This window comes from Lissotriton helveticus, chromosome 8 (genome assembly GCF_964261635.1).
Source record: "Lissotriton helveticus chromosome 8, aLisHel1.1, whole genome shotgun sequence".
NCBI lineage: Eukaryota > Metazoa > Chordata > Amphibia > Caudata > Salamandridae > Lissotriton > Lissotriton helveticus.
This window is the reverse complement of record NC_136069.1, coordinates 41,206,092-41,225,843: the sequence shown is the minus strand read 5'-3', so window position 1 is coordinate 41,225,843 and position 19,752 is coordinate 41,206,092. Positions and strand designations below refer to the sequence as shown.

The window sequence follows — 19,752 nt, the reverse complement described above, 5'->3', positions numbered from 1 at the left end:
TCGGATATCGTTTTAGCCAGGTATTCGCTGTGGCGGACTAAGCACTGATCATCCGGTGAGCAGAGAATGCTGTCAAGGCGAACATGCAGAGCGTGTGGGGGGGAGTAAAAGGAAAAATCCCTCTCTGTAGGGTGTTGAGTTCGTCATGCATCAACCAGGCCCCAGCTACTTTGCCACTCTCCCCTACTCTTCGCTAGCCTGTGCGCTGCCGCCTGCACCAGTGGTGGGTGAGATCTATCTAATTCCACATCCAGTACAGAGTTAAAATCCCCCCCTAGTAGGACCGTATTGGCTAGGACTGTCGCCAGTTTCCCGGACAATCGCGCAAAAAAGGCAGGCTGTTCCACATTTGGGGCGTAGACGCTGCAGAGCGTCACGTCCCTCCCATCAAGGCGGCCCTGTACAGCCACAAACCTCCCCTCAGGATCGATCACTGTCACCAAGGGTTGGAAGGGGACCCCCGCCCGCACCCAAATCAAAACTCCCCTCACAAAGGGCGAGTATACTGTGTAAAACAGCTGTCCCCGCCACCTGCGCTGCAGAGCCCGCCCCTCTGTTTGGTCAATATGGGTTTCCTGCAGGAAGGCTACCTGAATCCCCCTACGAACAAGATAGGCATGCACCTTGTGGCGTTTCAGCATGGAATTCAGTCCCCGCACATTCCAGGTCACACACCTCAGCTCAGGTAAGGTCCCCATTCACAATAGCAAGTACAGTTCCGAATAAAGAAAAAATCTTAGGCACACTGACAACACCCCAAAACCAGAACCCTAAGACCACCCAACAGTCCCACGTCCCACCCATCCCCAGAATAGGCCCCAAACAGTAGAAACCCATCCAAAAGTCAAAATCCCAAGAAGAACAGTCTCTGGTAACTACCAGAGTCCCACAATAGGTGTGAGATAGGGGGGGTGGCTTGTCGCTATTTCCAACAGACCACAAGCTACATACACCTCCCGACCGGCCCTCCCCAGTGTGCCCTAGGTGCCCCACATCCCCACCCCGTCGGCGGCAGGAGCCACTAAGTGTGCTAGACAGCCGCCCAACAACAGTTCCCTGCCCGCCCGGGTTACATGTCTCTACCCCAAACACAAATCAGGAACACAGCAGCCTATACAATACCACTTCGGGGGGGGGGGGGCATTAGGATCATTCGTCCAGTAAGTCATCTGCAGTTCCAGGAGTGACATGGGGCGGCCCGGGGCCCCCAGCGCCCGACTCCTCCGAAGCCGCCTCCTCAGAGCCCCCACGGGAGCCCGGCTCCATCATAAGGTTATTTCAAAGTTAGTAAGTATTTAAGATAATATCACCATCAACTAGCTCAACTAATGGTCCATCGACCAGACAAAGGAGATTTTTGATCTTTGAGGGGTTAGCTTAAGAAATGAACAGAGACATTTGAATAAAACCAATCCTAAATGGTTAATGAAAATGTATAAACTGCATCACCAGCGGTTTAGATATTGTGTGAATTTATGGACCCAGGTCAGTATATGGTAGTGGAGTGCCTGTTGATGCTGAACCGCTGGATCAGTACCATCCTGGCATCTGAGACACACACACCTGTTCTTTTTTTTGATAATCAGAACCTGCACAGACTTCACTCCAGCAATGAAACCAAGGTCATAACATGCATCCCTTATCCCACTCAATTGCACAGTTCGTGGTAAGTCCCAAGACCAGTCACCCCTATAATGATAAGCAGTAACCAGGTGTAGCAGTCAAGAGAAAGAGACTGAGAACATACGACCACCAATAAAACCACAATCAAGGGAGGAGGTAAAAACACTAAACTAATAGTGATAAATCGCTCACAACTAAATAAAGTGGATGCATAAACAGACACAGGGAGAGAGTGAGGATCGCAAGATTTTATCCTCTCCTGGAGCACCCTACACCTGGAACAACTCACAATTACAATTTAGCGATGTTCTGTAATATTGTAAGTACATTTGGGGTTTATGTTGTACATATATTTTATGAGCACCACTGCTTAGCTTACCATCTGGCTATATTTACAAAGTGGATAAAATAACCAGGCGTGCAGCATTTGCGTTAATAGTTAACAATATGTCAGAAATATACCAGTTTCACTAAAAGGTCCTGTCTAGAAACACGTCACGTCTGCGCTTAAGACCCAAGATGATGCAGAAAGGCATTCAGAGGCTTGTTTCCTGAAGTGTTGCGCCTGCCTCACCATGGTAACGGAACTTGAGGATTATGTAAATGTTTGTGTATTACTGCTTATGCTTTATATAGTGGTTTACGACACCATCAGTGCGTCTGGGTGCTCTCTTGTATTCTGTCAACACTGACTTGTGTAGGTACCATAAATTACACATCGGCTTTGTCTTTCTATCAACTCCCAAATAATAGTGTTATCAGTAGATGGCACCAGAGACTGTTTCATATATTCACTTTTCAGGGAGAGGCAGCCTTTATGTTGCCATTCCGAAGTTTAACAAAAGAGCTCATCCGTAGGCAGGAACACTGGAATTATACTATTTTGTGGCCACAATATTTTCTACATAATTATGGATTTGCAGAATGTGGCAAATAATTTATCATTTGCTGTATGAAGATAATATCAAAAGCAAGTTATCTGTTCGCGTTTTGTGAGGCATTCTGAAAAGACGAGCCAAGGTAAGCGAATGCCATGTGTTTCAACCCCCCCAAAAAAATATATATCTGTGCGCGAATGCCGTATGTGTTTAGAAACAAAACACAGAGTCATCTGATTGCATTTCTTCCAGAAAGACAAACAAAAGAACAATCTGAAAACATGAGCTGAAGCAATCATAGTTGTGTGTGTTTCTAAACTAAAAATGCCAACCTCTATCATTGAATGCCGTGTGTGTTTGGAATCTGAAAGTACTGTCGTCTGATTGGAATTTTTTCGGAAAGACAATAAAAAGAATATTTTGAAAACATGACCAAAGGCAATCAAATGCTGTGTGTGCTTCTAAACTAGAAAGGAAAGAAATCAAGAAAGACCTTGTGAAACGTGGTGTTAGTTCATTTCCAAGATGGCCGCCAGGTTTTCAGCTCTATGGGCTCCATTGCAAGCACCTGTCTCTTCACTGTGTCTTCATTACAGCGAGGCAGCCAGCGTCTTCACAACTGAATGTAATTTAGTACACAACGCTTGCACAAATGCAAAAACATGGTAAAGCCATCCACCATAAAATGTTTTAATTTAGAGAAGTTCAATATTGACCCCTCACCCCCATGAACTCGAAACAAAAACGGGAAATAAGCAGCTGCCTGACACTGGAGCTCAGGGCAACTGAAAACATTAGGCACTTGTGCTTTTTACACACAGGACAGGGGCGGGAGGTGTTGTTCTGGGAAGGACACGAAGATTAAGTGAACTGGGAAAGCATTGGAGCAGAGCAGATTCAAGAAAATAAAGCTAGACAGGCTGTAAGTAAAACATCCTGAGTAACAACACATGTAACAGAGGGTGTCACCGGGGAGGTTACAACAGGTGAAAAGGAGGTACTAAGGAGGAACTACTAAGCCTATTGCCTAATCAAAAGCCACCATTTACAAAGGACAGTAACTGGAGCCAATTGAAAAGATGGGTGGAAAATAGGCAGAGCCTAAAGTCCATATCTGAATACAGCATGTCTCGAAGAGCCAGCGCAAGCGCTGTATAGGTGAGATCTAAACAAATAACCAATTTCTAAACAGATTTTAAAGCACCAGGAAAGGCCTAAATGGAACAAGATGCACAACATTTGCCACAGACAAGAGTATTCAAGCAAGGTTGCATCTTGACCCTCTTCTGTTCAATTTCTATATGAATGACAGAATGACATGCATAGAAAACTACTTACAGCATTTCCTGATGTTCATAAGAAGAAGCAACACGAGCATTCCGCTGCTTTTTTATGCAGATGCTCCAACAACTTTCCTTATTTCAGTACATCAAAAATCAGAAATCATGATCAGGAAACCAAGATGCAAGAGGACCCCTTGTTTAAATTAGGTAACTATAGATTACAACACAACAAAGACTTTTAAAAACCTGGTTGTATAATATCAAGCCAGTTATCTTAAGCAATCATGTGGCTCAGACCCAAGAAGAACGGCTAAAGGAAATCTACAAGCTGCAAAGAGACACAACACAGAACCAAAAAGGCCAGAAACATGTTTCAAGATTGATATTAGCCTGTCAGCATTACGTCAACTAAAGAGGATAGTGTGGAATAAAATAATTGGCTTCCTCCAATCAACAGCAATTGCTGAGTTAGAAAAAGATCTCAGGTATGCGTCCACCGAAAAGACGCAAATGCACAGCCCTTCAATGACATTAAAAGGCAGTTTAGTATATTGAGCCACCATAATGGTACATAGTAACACTCTCACCATAAAAAAGCATCTGGCTAAGGGACAACTCATCATATATTTGCCATGTACATGTATGGATACTGGTCCCAATCCAGAATTCCCTTTGTGCTACTATGTAGAATTTAGAGAACAAACAACATGAATACACCCATATACCCAGTTGAGAACTGGGCGATGAACGTAACATGAACAATGTCTCAACAGTTAACATTAGTATGCACATATAATTGCAAAAGGAAAAGACAAGAGATTCTAAAGTAGGAGAATGTGCCAATGGCACTATGTATTTTGGAAAAAGTGTAGGAAAACAATAGTATCAGCATTGTTTACACTGAATGTAAGTATAACCAGAAAATACTATGAGCACATACGTGCTCGTGACACATAAGGTGAAAGGCGCAAGTGACAAATGACACAGCGATAAACGTCGCAGAGTGCACAGTGGTGAAATATTTCCAAAGAGCGTTAGGTTCACAATAAATTATTTACAGAAAATTGCACAGAAATTAGCACTATGTGAACCAGAGGCAAGCGCCGAAAGCTGCGCTGGGAGTCAACGACTTTTCGACCCTTAGTGAGTCAGGGTCATCTTTAGGACCAGGTTACCGTAGCGTAGGTGCTGATGGGGGGTAAACCAGGAGAAATTGATCTTTGCTGATGGGTGCGGGGCCCAGTGAGCTTGGTGTACTGCCAGCCGGAGTACACAGGAGTAAGAATGCCTATTTGAAACAAATAACCGTCCCAAGGAATGGGAGGAAGGATGATGACCAACAGAAGTCCTGTGGGTGTGGAGGGCTTCAGCTGCGGTCGCGCGGGTTGTGCATCCAGGGGCTGAGGGTAATGAGGTGTTCCAAGCTGGGAAAAACGCGATGAGCCGGAGGCAAGATTGAGGAGTCCGGGGGCGGTCTTTAGTAAGGCATGCGGTCCAATAGCGAGTCCAGGTCAAATCTGGATCCTGGTGGAGCTGGTGAGGACAATCGGCGTGTGTCCGATTCACAATCCTATACCATTACAAACCTCCACCTACCCAGTTTTCAGTATCTCTTTAGCTCCTTCTCTGTAAACTCGGACCTACACTCCGCTTCCAAGGCGGAGGCATGTACAAAGTACAAAATATATTGGGCATCTGAGGCTGCTTTAGGAATTACTGCCTCCTCATCACGCTCCTTGAGATGGGTTCATCGATTTTATTACACTAACTACATCTAAAGGCAATAACAAATATTCAGGGGAGAGCTGGTCTTTGTGCAATTGTGTAAATGGCAGATCTTAAGAGAAACAATTGTCAAAATGCAGTGATGCAATAAATTGCAAACAGCACACTCAGAACGGGTGAACGGAGGGAATTACTCATTTTAAACACATTTCCAGGAATAGATCTGTCCCATTATTTGATGTCTTTGACCCTAGTATCTTTTCTCGTTGTGTGCCTCAGACCCTGAAGCGGCCAAGCAAACAAAGGAATGCAAAGGAGGGAATCATTTCATCAATGCATTAACCGGTTTTCAGTTCCAGTTAAAGATTTAAGTTAATCCAATGATGTCTCCAAAATTGACTCATGTTCACAAATATATATGTAGCACCTTGAAGTGAAAAGCTCAGTTTCAAGCCTTCTTAAGGTCCAGAGAGGCATTTTATGTGATATATTTGATTTCTCTCAAATACAGAATGCGGTGGTGAAACAGCAGTTTAAAAATAATTGTAATTTCATAATTTAATCTAGCTGGCAGTCCCAGTGTTTCTCTCATACTGTAATCTAGATTATGGGACAATACTGGAATCTGGTAAAGTGACCACCCACTCCTGTATCTTTCATGTATTGCAGATTCTGAATCATTCCGCTTGTTCAGTTTTTCTCTACACATTTGGTCAATCATTTAGTAGAATGTCAACTAACCTTGTATGATAGGAGTTATCGATCATTTCTGGACTTTATTTAGTCTTTCATAACCACATATAACCGTTATGCCTCTATTTTAATCAGAATGAGGTTTCTGTAGTATGTTGTACTTTTAACTATATGTCAAGTGATGCTTAATTGTCTAGTTTCCTTCTGATTGCTCTGTTACTTAAATGGTTATTCAGTTATTCTGCGTGTATTCGTGGTTTTTCTTTTTTTAGTGGGCGTCTTCTGTAACAGTTTTGAAATGTACATTGGCAGGCCACATCTAATAATGAAATCCGCACTTACTTTCATCTACCCAAGCTGTACAGTATTCTGAACATTTAGGTCACTGGTATTGCCATACCTCTGTAGACGAAGGATGGTTTCCTGAAGCCATGCATGATTCCTTTATGCCTGATCATCTGTCTGCTCTGTATCAGGTATAGGTTTTCATAGTTAAAAAGCAAAATATTTAGAGGGTTTCCTGATTTCCCTGGTGGGGACTATCTGATGTCATGAGAGGACTTTTTTACTTGAAAGTCTTGCTACACTCACCTGGGTCAAATCCTTCTTGACGAACAGATTTCAGCAGGATGCTAGGTCCCTTTCTGTCTTCCAAGAAACCTTTGATTTGGGGCATTCCACAAGGTTCTGCCCTGAGTCCACTCTTGTTCAACGTATACCTTAAACCTCTAGCAAAAGTGGTTGAATCTTGGGGCGTGAAAGTAATTTTTTATGCTGACGACACCCAACTAGTGTTCTCTTTTAAAGACCACTCCGAAACATCATTCCACAACTTTCGGCACTGCATGATGATCATCGCGGCTTGGATGTCGGCCAATAACGTAAAGCTCAACACAGAAAAGACGGAAGTCTTATTTTTTAACCAGAAATCTCCCACTCCTTCCAGTCTCTGGTGGCCTGCTGAACTCAACCCTCCTCCGGAACCAGTCCAAGCTGCCCGTAATTTAGGCTTCCAATTTAACTCTGCCCTCTCCTGCAAGACACAAATAAACTAAGTCACCTCATGTTGCTTTGGAAAGCTTCGTATGCTAAAAAAAATCCTCCCCTACCTGCCTCTGGACTCTCGTAAGACTGTAGTCCATGCCCTCATCACCGCTCATTTGGACTACGCAAATAGTCTTTATGTAGGTGCCCCGGCGTACCTAGTAAACCAACTACAGAGAGTCCAGAATGCAGCGGCCAGGCTGATTTGCAACATTCCCTTTCGCCATTCTATTTCACCCCATCTGATTAAACTCCATTGGCTCCCAATAAGACTCCGCATTCACTTTAAAGCCTTAATATTGGCTTTTAGAGCTCTTAATGATCGAGGCCCCATCTACCTCCGTCACAGAATGAAGCTCTCACATGCACCCCGAAACCTCAGATCCCATCATCTCCGCCTTATGATCTGTCCTCGCTACCGTTTGGCACGCATGGGAGGAAGGGCCTTTGCAGTGGTCACTTCCAAACTGTGAAACCTGCTCCCCTTAGAGCTAAGATTTATGACGTCCGAACCCCTTTTTCGAAAAAAATTAAAGACCTGGTTGTTTTCCCTCATCTAGTCTCCCCTTTTCCCTTTTCATCCCCCTGATCCTCTTGAGATAAATGTCTTCAGCGCCGGGACACCTCCGTCGGAGGTAGCTGGGCGCTTTATAAACTACTAAATAAATAAAAAATAATACAGTCAGAACATGCATCCGGTAACAGACTAGTGTGAGTTCTCTTTTGTACTATAATTGATATTTCTGTAATGTACATTCAGAATATTTAAATTATTTCAGTCTACAGTGACTCAGTGGCGTAACGAAACTTGAGGAGCCCCCCTGAAAAATACATGGGGGGGCCCTCCTAGCGGCTCAGCCCACCACCTTCTACTTTGCCTCATCACCCAAAAATCTGGTATATTTTGATTTTTAAACCTCCAACATTTAATGAAATGCCTCTATATTGTCTAGTTCAATGTTTTAATAAGAAAGTGGGAAAAACTCTTAATATATAAACTGCGCCATTTGTAACATTATTGTCAAGAGCAGATTATTTAACTGAGACAGCAATCAGAACAATGCCAAGGAGTGGTCCTATTGTCTTAGGAACTGCCTATCGCTGAAGAACAAAGAACAACTATTTTGTTTTCACAGACTCGCCTGACAATATACATGAGGAGTACACAAGCTATAACTCAGTATACTGCAAGCTCCAAGAGAGATAAACTAGTAAATTATCTGCATGCCACACACTTGCGATTGTCAAGGGTGTACATGAAAATAACGTGAATTGAAGAAGCAATTTTAATTTCTACCATCATGCCTGCATTAGTAAACAGGACAAAAACAGGCAGGCAAACGAGGCTGGTGATGAAAACTGCTTGGATGCTTCAGAACATTGTTGCAGATGTTTGTCCGTTTGAATTTATCATTTCTGTAGAGTAAACAATGCTAATTGCAAGATTTAAGAATGCGATAACTGCAAGAATCCGTGGCTGAGTGAATCTGACTAACACTGTCAACCGTACCCCTCAACTAATTCAAACTGTCCGAAGTAGCAGCGGCATTGATTTCCGCGCCTTTCCCGGTCCCTCCACGAAGATGTGAACCGATTTGAAAAACTAATTCTCTTGCACGACGGCGTTCACACCGCCAGAACAAGAAGACTCAAGTTTGACACCCACGGTATTGACGACACTTTAAAGCAAGCGCACCCTTGGTTACGAAAAAACAAGTTTCCATGGACCTGATTAATACCGCCTCTGAATCAAACAGCAGGACTCGAAACGCGTCGGCATTTCTTCCTTTAATAACATTCAATGCCAGCGAGATTTGTCCACCAATCGGCATCTATTCCCTGATCTGAATACGAATAGATTTATATTGTATCAGGACACGGGGTGACATCTGATAAGTTTCTTCACCCCACATGTTTTGTATTGATGATTGAGATTGAGATTTGTGATCATTGAGTTTTTCAGCAATTATTAATTGTTCCATGTTTCAGCAAAATTGAAAGCACATTGTTGTTATATGTACAGTCACAGGTTCACTATTATGTTTTGTCATTGTAAGTGTTGATGATTTGTTTTTCATTGTGTTTTAAAACATATGGCAATACATGAAGTTGACGACGGTCTTTGTTCTGTGTAGATATAAAAAGCATTTGATGATTCAGCAAAAAGAAAAACAACATAAATCAATGTCAGGATAAATCAATAAAGTTGTGTTTATCCTCAAATTAACATTTATTGTTTGAATTCACATTAGAGGCTTAGGTAACCCCCCTTATTTTCACAATTGCAAGATTTAAGGCACACGTTTTACAGACCATATCAGCAAGTAGTTGTTAAAGCAAAGGAAAAAGTGCAAATACTTTCAAAGTGCAAAATAATACAATCAACAGTGCAGCAATATACAAAAATCATGCATTTCATGTAAAACAATCCCTCTTTCTTCTTGCATCAAGGAATAGTTGCAAGAAGGCGAGTATTCAAGGGAAAGATACAAAACAAGAAGTAGCAGGAGGGATGGGACTGGGAGGTAATCACTCAACAGGAGTTAAAGGGATAGCTGCAAGAAAGCCTGAACTAAATGGATGGCTGCAAGGAGGCAGGAGCTAAAGGGACAGAGCCAAAAAGACAGAAGATAAGAGGCTGGAGCTGTCTTGAATGTATTGTATTGTTATATTTACAGAGGGCTTACTACCCCTATGTGGAGCACTAAAGCGCTTACCTCTTTCCTACATGAGTAGCAAGCTATACTATGTGTAGGGTGTGTGGTAAAAGGGTGTTGTATTTGTTTTGATGCTATATGGGAAGTGTTTCCATGTTGTGTTTGAGGACCACTGAGCGGGGTGTGTGCAGTTTATTGTGCAATAGTGCACAGTGCTAAGCAATCTGACGGATTAGGTGTGAGAGATATGCACGCTATTTTGGTTTTCATCGCTCTGCAGGTCCATTTATGCTATTTCTATTGTTCATAATCCCACTTTGATGGTTACAGCACTGAGTCGTCCATTCTGAGATGCTGTGTCTACTGTTTAAAGTTAATGGCTCTGAGCAGGCATAGATTAAAGAGTAGGGATTTGTGGAGATCTCTGCTGGAATGGACTTTGTTAAAAACATCCCATATCTCATTGCCATTGTGAGGTGCCAAGAAGTAGTCGCCAGTGGTAGTATGTAGGTAGTTGGATCAGAACAGAATTGTCTCTGTGCTGTGCTGCATCACATGTCTGCAGCAGGTTCAGCTGACTGCCCCTGAGATTCCTCAAAGTGAGGATGAATGAGGAGTGTGTGAGCGCTGTACTGCGCAAGATGCGTGAGTTCAAGATGAGTGTGTAAGTGATGCCTTGAGGAGGTATGTACATTTTTGGTGCAAATACCCATCCACATATAGGTTAGTATATAGTGATTTGCGACAAAAACATGGCTGTTTGCTTGTAATGCTTGAAATGGAAATATAAAAGTGTGAGTACTCTATCATCTGGCGAACCTGTTTTCAACTGAGAAGTGCTGGCACTGTCCCATTAAAAGTAATGCACAAGTGCTGAGAAGTTTATTTTATTTATTTATTTATTTGCAAACTTATACCGCGCTAGGACTCGACTCCCGAAGGAGTATCTCCGCGCCTCTGGCATCATCTGTGAGCAAAGAAACCCAAACATATAGCAGTCCTCCCTAGATAAATGACCTAGTACTGAAAGAGAAAAGTTTTAAATTTTTTCCTGAAAAGAAGGTGTTCTCTGCATAGTCTGATTTCCATGGGGAGATCATTCCACAGCTTCGGGCCAGCCACTGACAAGGCCCTACCCCCTTGTCTTGTCTTCTTAAACCTGGGAACACATAGCAGTTGTTAATCTCCTGATCTAAGAGATCTGGAGGGGACATATAAATTAAGCTTTTTAGTCAGGTAGTCGGGGCCTTTCCCTGTGAGACATTTGTGAATGACACAGCATATTTTAAACTTCACCCTTTGTTTCACTGAAAGCCAGTGAAGTTTGGTTAACAGAGGTTTGGATGGAGTACGAGCAGGGACATTAAGAACAAGACGTGCAGCGGTGTTTTGCACAACTTGTAATCTTGCAATAATCCCCTTGTTGGCGGCTAGCAGCAATCCATTGCAATAATCTAATCTACTCAACACGAGCGACTGTACCAGAGTTCTTCTGGTGGTATCAGGGAGCAGGGGGAACACTTTCCAGAGAAGCCCAATAACAGGGAAACAGGAGCCGACCACTTGATTTCCATGTTGTTTCAAGGCAAGCTCTTGATCCAATTTTACTCCAAGATCTTTTACAACCTGTTTAGGCTCAGGGACTGGGCCCAGATCTTGAGGCCACCAGTCAGGAGTCCACAGGCGTTTAGCTTCCCCGAAGAGCATCACCTCCGTTTTAGAAACGTTGCACTGCAGGAAGTTTGATGCCATCCAGTGGGCCACCTTTTTCATCCCCCTGGCAAAGGAGTTTCGCACTTCAGGTGTCAGCGTTTTAAACGGAAAGAGGAGTTGAGTATCGTCCGCGTACGATACCGGGATGAAGCCGTGGGATCTCATGATGTTAGCCAGGGGGGCCACGTAGATGTTAAATAACGTGGGGCTCAAACAAGAGCCCTGTGGCACCCCCTTTGAGATCTCCACCTCCTCCGACCGATACGGACCCAAGATGACACTTTGGGTACGCTTTGTGAGAAAACTCCTTAGCCAGGCCAGCGCCTTGCATTCCAGCCCGATGTCAATTAATCTGGAGATCATGATGTCATATGACACAGTGTCAAACGCCGCTGACAGATCTAAAAGCACCAGGATAACGGAAAAACCTCTATCCTGTAGCAGGTAATCTCTCAATTAATGTAGTGCATCAGTGCTGAGAAGTGCAGGTACTCTCCCTGTCAAATTTCAGAAGTGCAGGCACTCAGTACCAGACTTCACCTGCCCATTTTAAGCACTGGTTGCATGGGACAGCCCGTGGACCACCTATAGTACACCCCCTTGACACAAAGTATCACAATGTGCAAGTTGTTCTTAACACTACCTTCTTGAGAAATTTCTGGATTACAAACTGTAGGAAAAAAACGAAGATAGCTCAGACTTTCTAATAGAAAATAAGCTTCCCTCTTTAATACTTTGCAGGTAGGAGACACATTGATGGAATTAGAAACTCTTTAATGTCTCATTAAAAGCTAAAATAATGGCGAATGGAGGACAAAAGCACACAGCGTGATTCAGGCTGACCCTCTCTATCTCGAGGGTACCATGAGTGAGGCAGCTCTGAAACCCACACATCACTGTCAACCTCCAGCAGCTCCACCGAAGTGATTGTCATCATTAATGCCAACTGTTGATAAAAATGGCAGGAGTGTATTTCAAAATCAAAGAAGCCAGGCAGTATTGTGTTCCATCATTACCACGTAATAGACTTCAGGATTCCAGGCCACTGTGCTAAGATGACATTATTTACATTCTGTTACCCACTGCAGGAGTTCCCAAGTTCATTCAACATATTTTTCATGAGTTTTGTGGTAAATAACATAGGAGACAGGCATTATTACCTCCCATGTGAATGAATAATGTGTTTTAAAAATACATGCATTTGATGAAAATGTAGGCTTTGTTATGCTACTCATCTTGTTGTACCATTCTTGTTGACATAAAGAGAGAATATTTGCTATGTTGACACTAGGCAGTCTACGGAAGAGGAGGTTGTTGCAATCAAGTGTGGTGCTTCTGACTACTACTAATTTCTCTTACATGTTGGTGTAGTGTAGTGCTCATTAAAAGAAATGCCTGACTGCCCACTATGCATCGCACAAACCCACAAACCACAAGCTCGCAGTTGAAAAATGCTTTGTGGGTTCAACCAGCTCCCAATTTTGTGAATTTCGGCCAATTCAGAATTTGGCCATCTTAATTTACCTAGAGATGAATGGATTAAATATATCTCTAGATGTTTTGTTTGCTTCTGCAGCATGATACTCTTTCAGTGAGGTAATTTTTCATGTTGAGGAAATGGGGCATGAGCACACTTGTAATGCAAAGAGAAATGGAAATGTATTTTCCATGATGGGCCTAGCCATGCCAGCACACATGGTAACTATGACCATCATGTTCACAGATGGCCCGAGGGATATTTTAAAGTTTTTGGGGGCCCTGGGCCAAGCATATTTTGGGGGACCCTGTTAGGAACAGTTTTAAATTCATGATCCAGTTTCAGCTCTTTCATGTTCTCGTTGGCCATGTCAGAGACAGTGCACAGGCACACTGGTCCAAATTCAAATTATGTTTACATGTAAACATTCAGGGATAGGGGATGTGTGTTTTTAATACAGTAACACATGAGTATCTCACTATTAACTCCAAATAATCTCTGTGACACAGACGTTTCTCATATGTGAGGTACTAATTTGATCTTAAAGAAACTTTTTGAATGGCTGTTGCATGTAACATAAACACAACATTTAACTACAAAATGTCTGTAATAGACACTCACCCAAATTGAAAATTAAGCAAGCAAGTGGTAGCTGAACGTCATCTCCACAAACATAATCACTTCAAATATTGCCGAATTTTCACACAGTTACAGAAAAAAACAGGAATGGGGCATGCGTAATTTACTGAATATCTGAATGTGAAGCACGATTAGGTATTTTTAGCAAAATGAAAAATGAACATTGTCATATCAACAGAACACCACACCGCTCCTCCAGAGGAAGCATGCAATCATAGAAAACAATTTAGACTTGTCAATTGTCCGCTTTCATAGTTTCCACCAAGGTGCAATGGAATTGCTGCCTAAAATCCTTAAGAATGGCTGCAGCATCTGCATAAGTTGTCATTTACCAGGTTTTTATTTAGGTATGCGTCCCACCCCTCTCCCCCTTGCAGCTACTGGAGTGTTACCCGCCCTGTAATAAAAAAACATCAATAACTCTAACAATGCCCTCGCAGGGCTGCAGGGTCGCTTTCAACAATATTTCACGTAAGGACTAAAAGCTTATTATTATGTGTTGCTCAAGCCTTGCAACGGTACCAAGCAACCTTGCCTGGGGCCCTGAGTAAAAGCAGCCCCGAATGCAGAGAAGTGAAGAAAGAACGCAGCAGAACTTAACAACATAGCGAGCGACTGGAGTACTACTACCAGTCATGCCATCGCCTCACTCTCTCTCACCCACTCACCTGACACCTGCCGCTTCGGTGTCATGCATGGGCCGACGGCAGGAGACCGCAGCTGGAAATTACATTTTGCCCTGGTCCCAATGTCCGAAATGGCCCTATCGGCCCTCGCATGTGTAGTACACTGACTAGTCTGCGTATGACAATTCAGTCACACCAGCGCAGCTCTTCCCACCCTATGCCCCTACCCTGAGGCTCAAGACAGCACTGAAGCGCGTGTGCAGAATACACCATATAATAGCGACAAGCATAACATTAAAATTAGGCCCCAGCGACGGACCCTTAGGGTACTGTGCCCTGCAGGGGCCCCTGGAGCTCGGGCCCCCCGAACTGCGGGGGCGTTTGTTACGCCCGTGCAGTGACTGTCATATGATCACACTATGTAGTGAAAGACTTTTTACAGTTTGGGCCTGATTATGATTTGCTTCTAACTTTCTGACCCATGTGCTAACCCCTGTTTACTCATAGGTCAGAATTACGATGTTAAAGGTATTTAACGCATCCAATATTTATCGGACGTGTTGAATAACTCAACTTTTGTTAAATTTCGGCAGTCTAAACCGGACAATATTTAACCACAGAAAACAGGCAGTATTTACCATATCATGCAGATTTTGGGGCATTAAACATCTAAATCCACAAGTTGTTCCCCATAAACTCATAATAGGAGTTATTTATCGCACCAGATAAATACCATACCCTGTGGTATCATTATTTATTAGGGGCAATAACTACTTGTACTCAGGCCCTTAGGACATTAATATGATTTGTTTCCTTTATCTCTTCCAGATAGAGTGATAGGTAATTTTTTCCCAGGAGTAAGTAAATGTACTTGGTTTCTCTGTTGTAAATATTCTTATTTGTCACTGGATCTACATATGTAGTGAAGGTGTGTGGTTCTCAGATGACGCAACAGATTACCTTTTTGAGTGAAAGGTTTATAACATACAGAGCATTTATATGGTTTCTCTCCACTGTGAACCCTCTGATGTATCATCAGTGTTCTCTTTGTAATGAAAGCCTTGTCACATTCAGAACATTTATATGGTTTCTCCCCTGTGTGGATTTTCTGATGAACTGAAAGATGAATCTTTCGCTTGAAAGCCTTGTCACATTCCGTACATTTATATGGTGACTCCCCCGTGTGGACTCTCTTGTGACTGTACAGATCACTATACCGCGTAAAAGCCTTATCACATTCAGAACATTTATAAGGTTTCTCTCCAGTGTGAGTTCTCTGATGTATTGTCAGCCTTGCCTTATCAATGTATGACTTATCACATTCAGAACATTTGTAGGGTCTCTCTCCAGTGTGATATCTCTGGTGCACTAATAGTTCAGTCTTCAGAATGAAAGCCTTGCCACATTCAGAGCATTTATAAGGTTTCTCTCCCTTGTGATTTCTCTGGTGTAATGACAATATATATTTTTGTTTGAATGCCTTGTCACAGTCAGTACAATTATATGGTTTCTCTCCAGTGTGATCGCTCAGATGCCGCATCAGATGAGGCTTGGCTTTGAAACCCTTGTCACACTCAGAACATTTGTATGGAATCTCACCGCTGTGAGACAAGTGATGTCTTCTTAACTCTCCTTTTGTAATGAAAGCCTTCTCACATTCAGAACATCCATAAGGTTCTGTCCCAGTGTGAACTCTCTGATGTATTACCAATGATGACTTTAAACTGAAAGCCTTCTCACATTCAGAACATTTATATGGTTTCTCACCGGTGTGAGTTTTCTGGTGACTGATTAGTCCACCTATTCTAGTAAAAGCTTTTTGACATTCGGAACATTTATATGGTTTCTCGCCGGTGTGATTTCTTTGATGTAATATTAGCAGGCCCTTTGTGATGAAACACTTGTCACATTCAGAACATTTATATGGCCTCTCACCGGTGTGTGTTCTCTGGTGACAGATTAGACCACTTTTTACAGTAAAAGATTTTTGACATTCGGAACATTTATATGGTTTCTCGCCAGTGTGATTTCTTTGATGTAATATTAGCAGGGCCTTTGAAATGAAACACTTGTCACACTCGGAACATTTATATGGTTTCTCGCCAGTGTGATTTCTTTGATGCATTATAAGCTGACTCTTTGTGATGAAAAACTTGTCACATTCAGAACATTTATATGGTTTATCGCCAGTGTGTGTTCTCTGGTGAAGGGTTAGACTACCTCTTATGGTAAAAGCTTTTTGACATTCAGAACATATATATGGTTTTTCCCCAGTGTGAAATCTCTCATGAACTGTTAAATCACTCTGTTTTGTGAAAGCCTTATTACACTCAGAACATCTATATCGTTTTTCCACCATGAGAATTCTCTCATGTGATGACGATTTACTCTTTTGCTTGAAAGTCTTGGCACATTTAGAACATTTATATGGTTTATTTCCAGTGTGATTTGTGTGAGGTAGTACTAGTCCATCTTTTTGACTGAAAATCTTGTTGAATTCAAAGCATTCACATGGTTTCTCATCAGTATGAGTTTGTTGATCTATCAGCAGCTGTGCCGTTGTAATGAACATCTGGCCACATTCAGTGCATTTATAAGGTCTTCGTTCAGTGTAGCCTGACTTTTGTCCAATGAGAGCCATTTGTGATACAGTCTTTACCTTTGAGACATTGAAATGTTTTTTTTTCAGTATGGTTTTGTTTGCCTACCATCAAATGGCTTTTTCTAATAAAAGTCTTGGTAAACACTGCAGATTTATTTTGTCTTAATATGCTGACATCTTCTTGATGTTTTTCCAGATGGGTCTCCTTGATGTTTTTCCAGATGGGTATTTATATAGAAATCTCTGTTACATTTAGTGCATTTGTGCACCTCCCCCATTTGAACACATTATGTTTAAATAATTACATAGTTGTAATAATATTCTAGAGACACTGAGTAAATGCATGTAGCTTCTCCTGTGTCTGTCCAGGTTAGTACTTTCAAGTTAGGTACATTTTACTAACACATAGAAATGAAAAATAACCTCTCTACATACTAAATTATTGGTACTAATATTACAACTGCAAAGTTGTGTACTTAAATGAAGTGCACCTTTCTCTTTGCCATGACAAATTAAGTAAATAATTTCTACTTATAGTCCCACTGTGTACAGATGCTCAGCTAAGTTAACACTGTGGAGGCATAATTTCTGCATTCTAACTCTCTCCTATTTCCTTTCTCGGTGGTATAAAGTCAATATTATGGCATTAGCTCGCACACTTGATTTGTTAGAAGATAGCCATTTCTGTTCTCATATTCAGTGTTTATTTACATGGCAATGCTCGTGCTAGCCTCTCACTAGGGGATATTCTGATGTGTTGCTAGAGTTGCCTGTTACGCAGAATACAGCAATAGGTAGATGTGTCCGTGGCTGGTGTCCAGTGTAAATGTATACATTTTCTGTTGTTATTCAAGCTACTTTAGCCTGGAAAGATTTATTACATTCTAAACATTTCTGTGGACTTTCTCCTTTGTAGGTCACTTGATTGATTAGAGTTCCTTGAGGTGTTAATTTGTAGACATACTGAAGAGATACTCCTTACTCCTTTGTTGTGAGGTACTATGTCCCTTTCATCATTCTATTGGGGTCTGCTACCAATTCTGCACAGAAAAGGCTGTTTGTCTAAGGATCGCATAGCGGTAACAATTGTAGAGCTTCTTTAGTGGAAAAAAATCTCCGAAAACTGTTCCGTACTTTTCAAGTGGTTAGTGTCTCAAAAGTTGAATTGCAATTCCTGGTGTCCAAGATATTCCTCTGATTATTGCTTTTATTTTTGCTGTCTTTCACTAAAAGGACAAAAATAATATCTAAGCATTAGCATTTCATGAGCCCAAAAAAACAAATATCAGAATTAAAAAAATCTATTTGTTTTCTTATATGGAAATGAATTAACAAAAGCCAGGTACACAATTGTACATTAGCATAGAAGTGGTTTAATCATAATCTAATGAACATGGTATTTTATTTATGTGTAAACCAAAACACTCGCAATCTTGTAACGAGATCCAGAGCACATTGTTAGTCATTCATTAACAATGTTCACATCACAAATTATAATGGACACTGAGAAATCTGCAATCCAAAGACCAAATACATGACAACAAACATAGGAAAAAGTGGCAAACATGACTCTGCTGACAACATGGATTAAAACAAAAACCTGGAAGTGTAATCCAATGATTACAGCATGAATTGACGCTGACATAAAGACATCTATCATTAATGGTAATATCCACAGCATGTATTGGGCTAAATATGAAAGCTTCTAAGACATTTATTTACTTAGTTCTTTTATTTGAGCAGCACAGCAATACCAATTACAGTTTTCTGGTGCTAAAAGAGAGGAAGCTGTGGCCAGAAGTTAAGGTTTTATTGAACAAATAGCTACATTTTCAAAAGCTTTGTTCAAACAAGGTTATCAGTAGGGGTGGGTGGAACTTGCGGAGCTCTAATCTGCGGAGTTATCTAAAAACTCAGTGGAATTCGCCGAGTTTGTATACGGTACCGAGTGCAAACTGGACCAAAGAAGGAAATGTCCAGCTCCAGCACAGGGTGCACCTGCAGGATCGTGTACTGTTGCACTGCAATAAGTACGTGTGCAGCAATGTGGTGCACGTGCACCATCAAGTTCTCGGCTTGCACTATGTGAATGAAAGTAGTGTACAGGAATGGCACCAGGAGCACGTGCACTATCAAGTGCTTGCTTGTACAGGACTGAACAAATGCCTGGTGCACGTGCAGCATCAGGTACTTCGATGGCACCAAACACACGCCTGACATCAGTGCATGTGCAGCAGTGCTCGCATAGCACTCTAAGGGAATGGCAGCAGTTCAGCTCCTTCCCAGTCCTAGTTGTTTTTGACCGCTGAGTGTAGCAGTCTGTATGAGCCGCTGGGATTTCTTTCTTTCTGTGCGACCCCCGAGTACAGTGATACCCAGCAAGCTACCCTACACCCAGAGCAGGGTGAAGCAGAGTAGGGGACGGGTGTCGGCCGGTACTGTGTTCCTCCTTCGCAGTTGACATAGTGCGGGTTATGGAGTGACTCCTCTACTCTGGTGGTGCTTCATCCAGGCAGCGTCCACAAGGAGGAGCAAGAAGTGAGCAGGTTACGCGGTAAAGTCGAAGCCAACTGCAGTCCGGAGGCATAGCCAGAGCGTCTCAATGGTGACCACACGCCAGGCAACCCTTTTGTCTCCCCGAAAGGGACACAGTATCCTTCATTTTTGTGAGCGTGCGCTGGTAATCTCAGCCACGCCAGTGGTTGGCGGAGTTTTACCGAACTCCGTGCTCCAAGCAGAGAGGGCAAAACTTTTTTTTTTTTAATTTGTCAAAAACCTTTATTGAGAATGAA

The 19,752-nt window shown here is 42.2% G+C and overlaps 1 protein-coding gene across 1 annotated transcript in view; it reads right to left on the bottom strand.

Moving 5' to 3' along the window:
• Positions 1–19,752, bottom strand: part of LOC144772307 (uncharacterized) — a 221,075-nt gene that overhangs the window by 119,722 nt on the left and 81,601 nt on the right. Inside the window, exon 3 of the mRNA XM_078656534.1 lies at positions 15,352–18,186. Within this exon, the coding sequence (XP_078512660.1) occupies positions 15,352–16,999 (1,648 nt within the window). The 5' untranslated portion in view covers positions 17,000–18,186. The remainder of the gene's footprint in view (positions 1–15,351; positions 18,187–19,752) is intronic.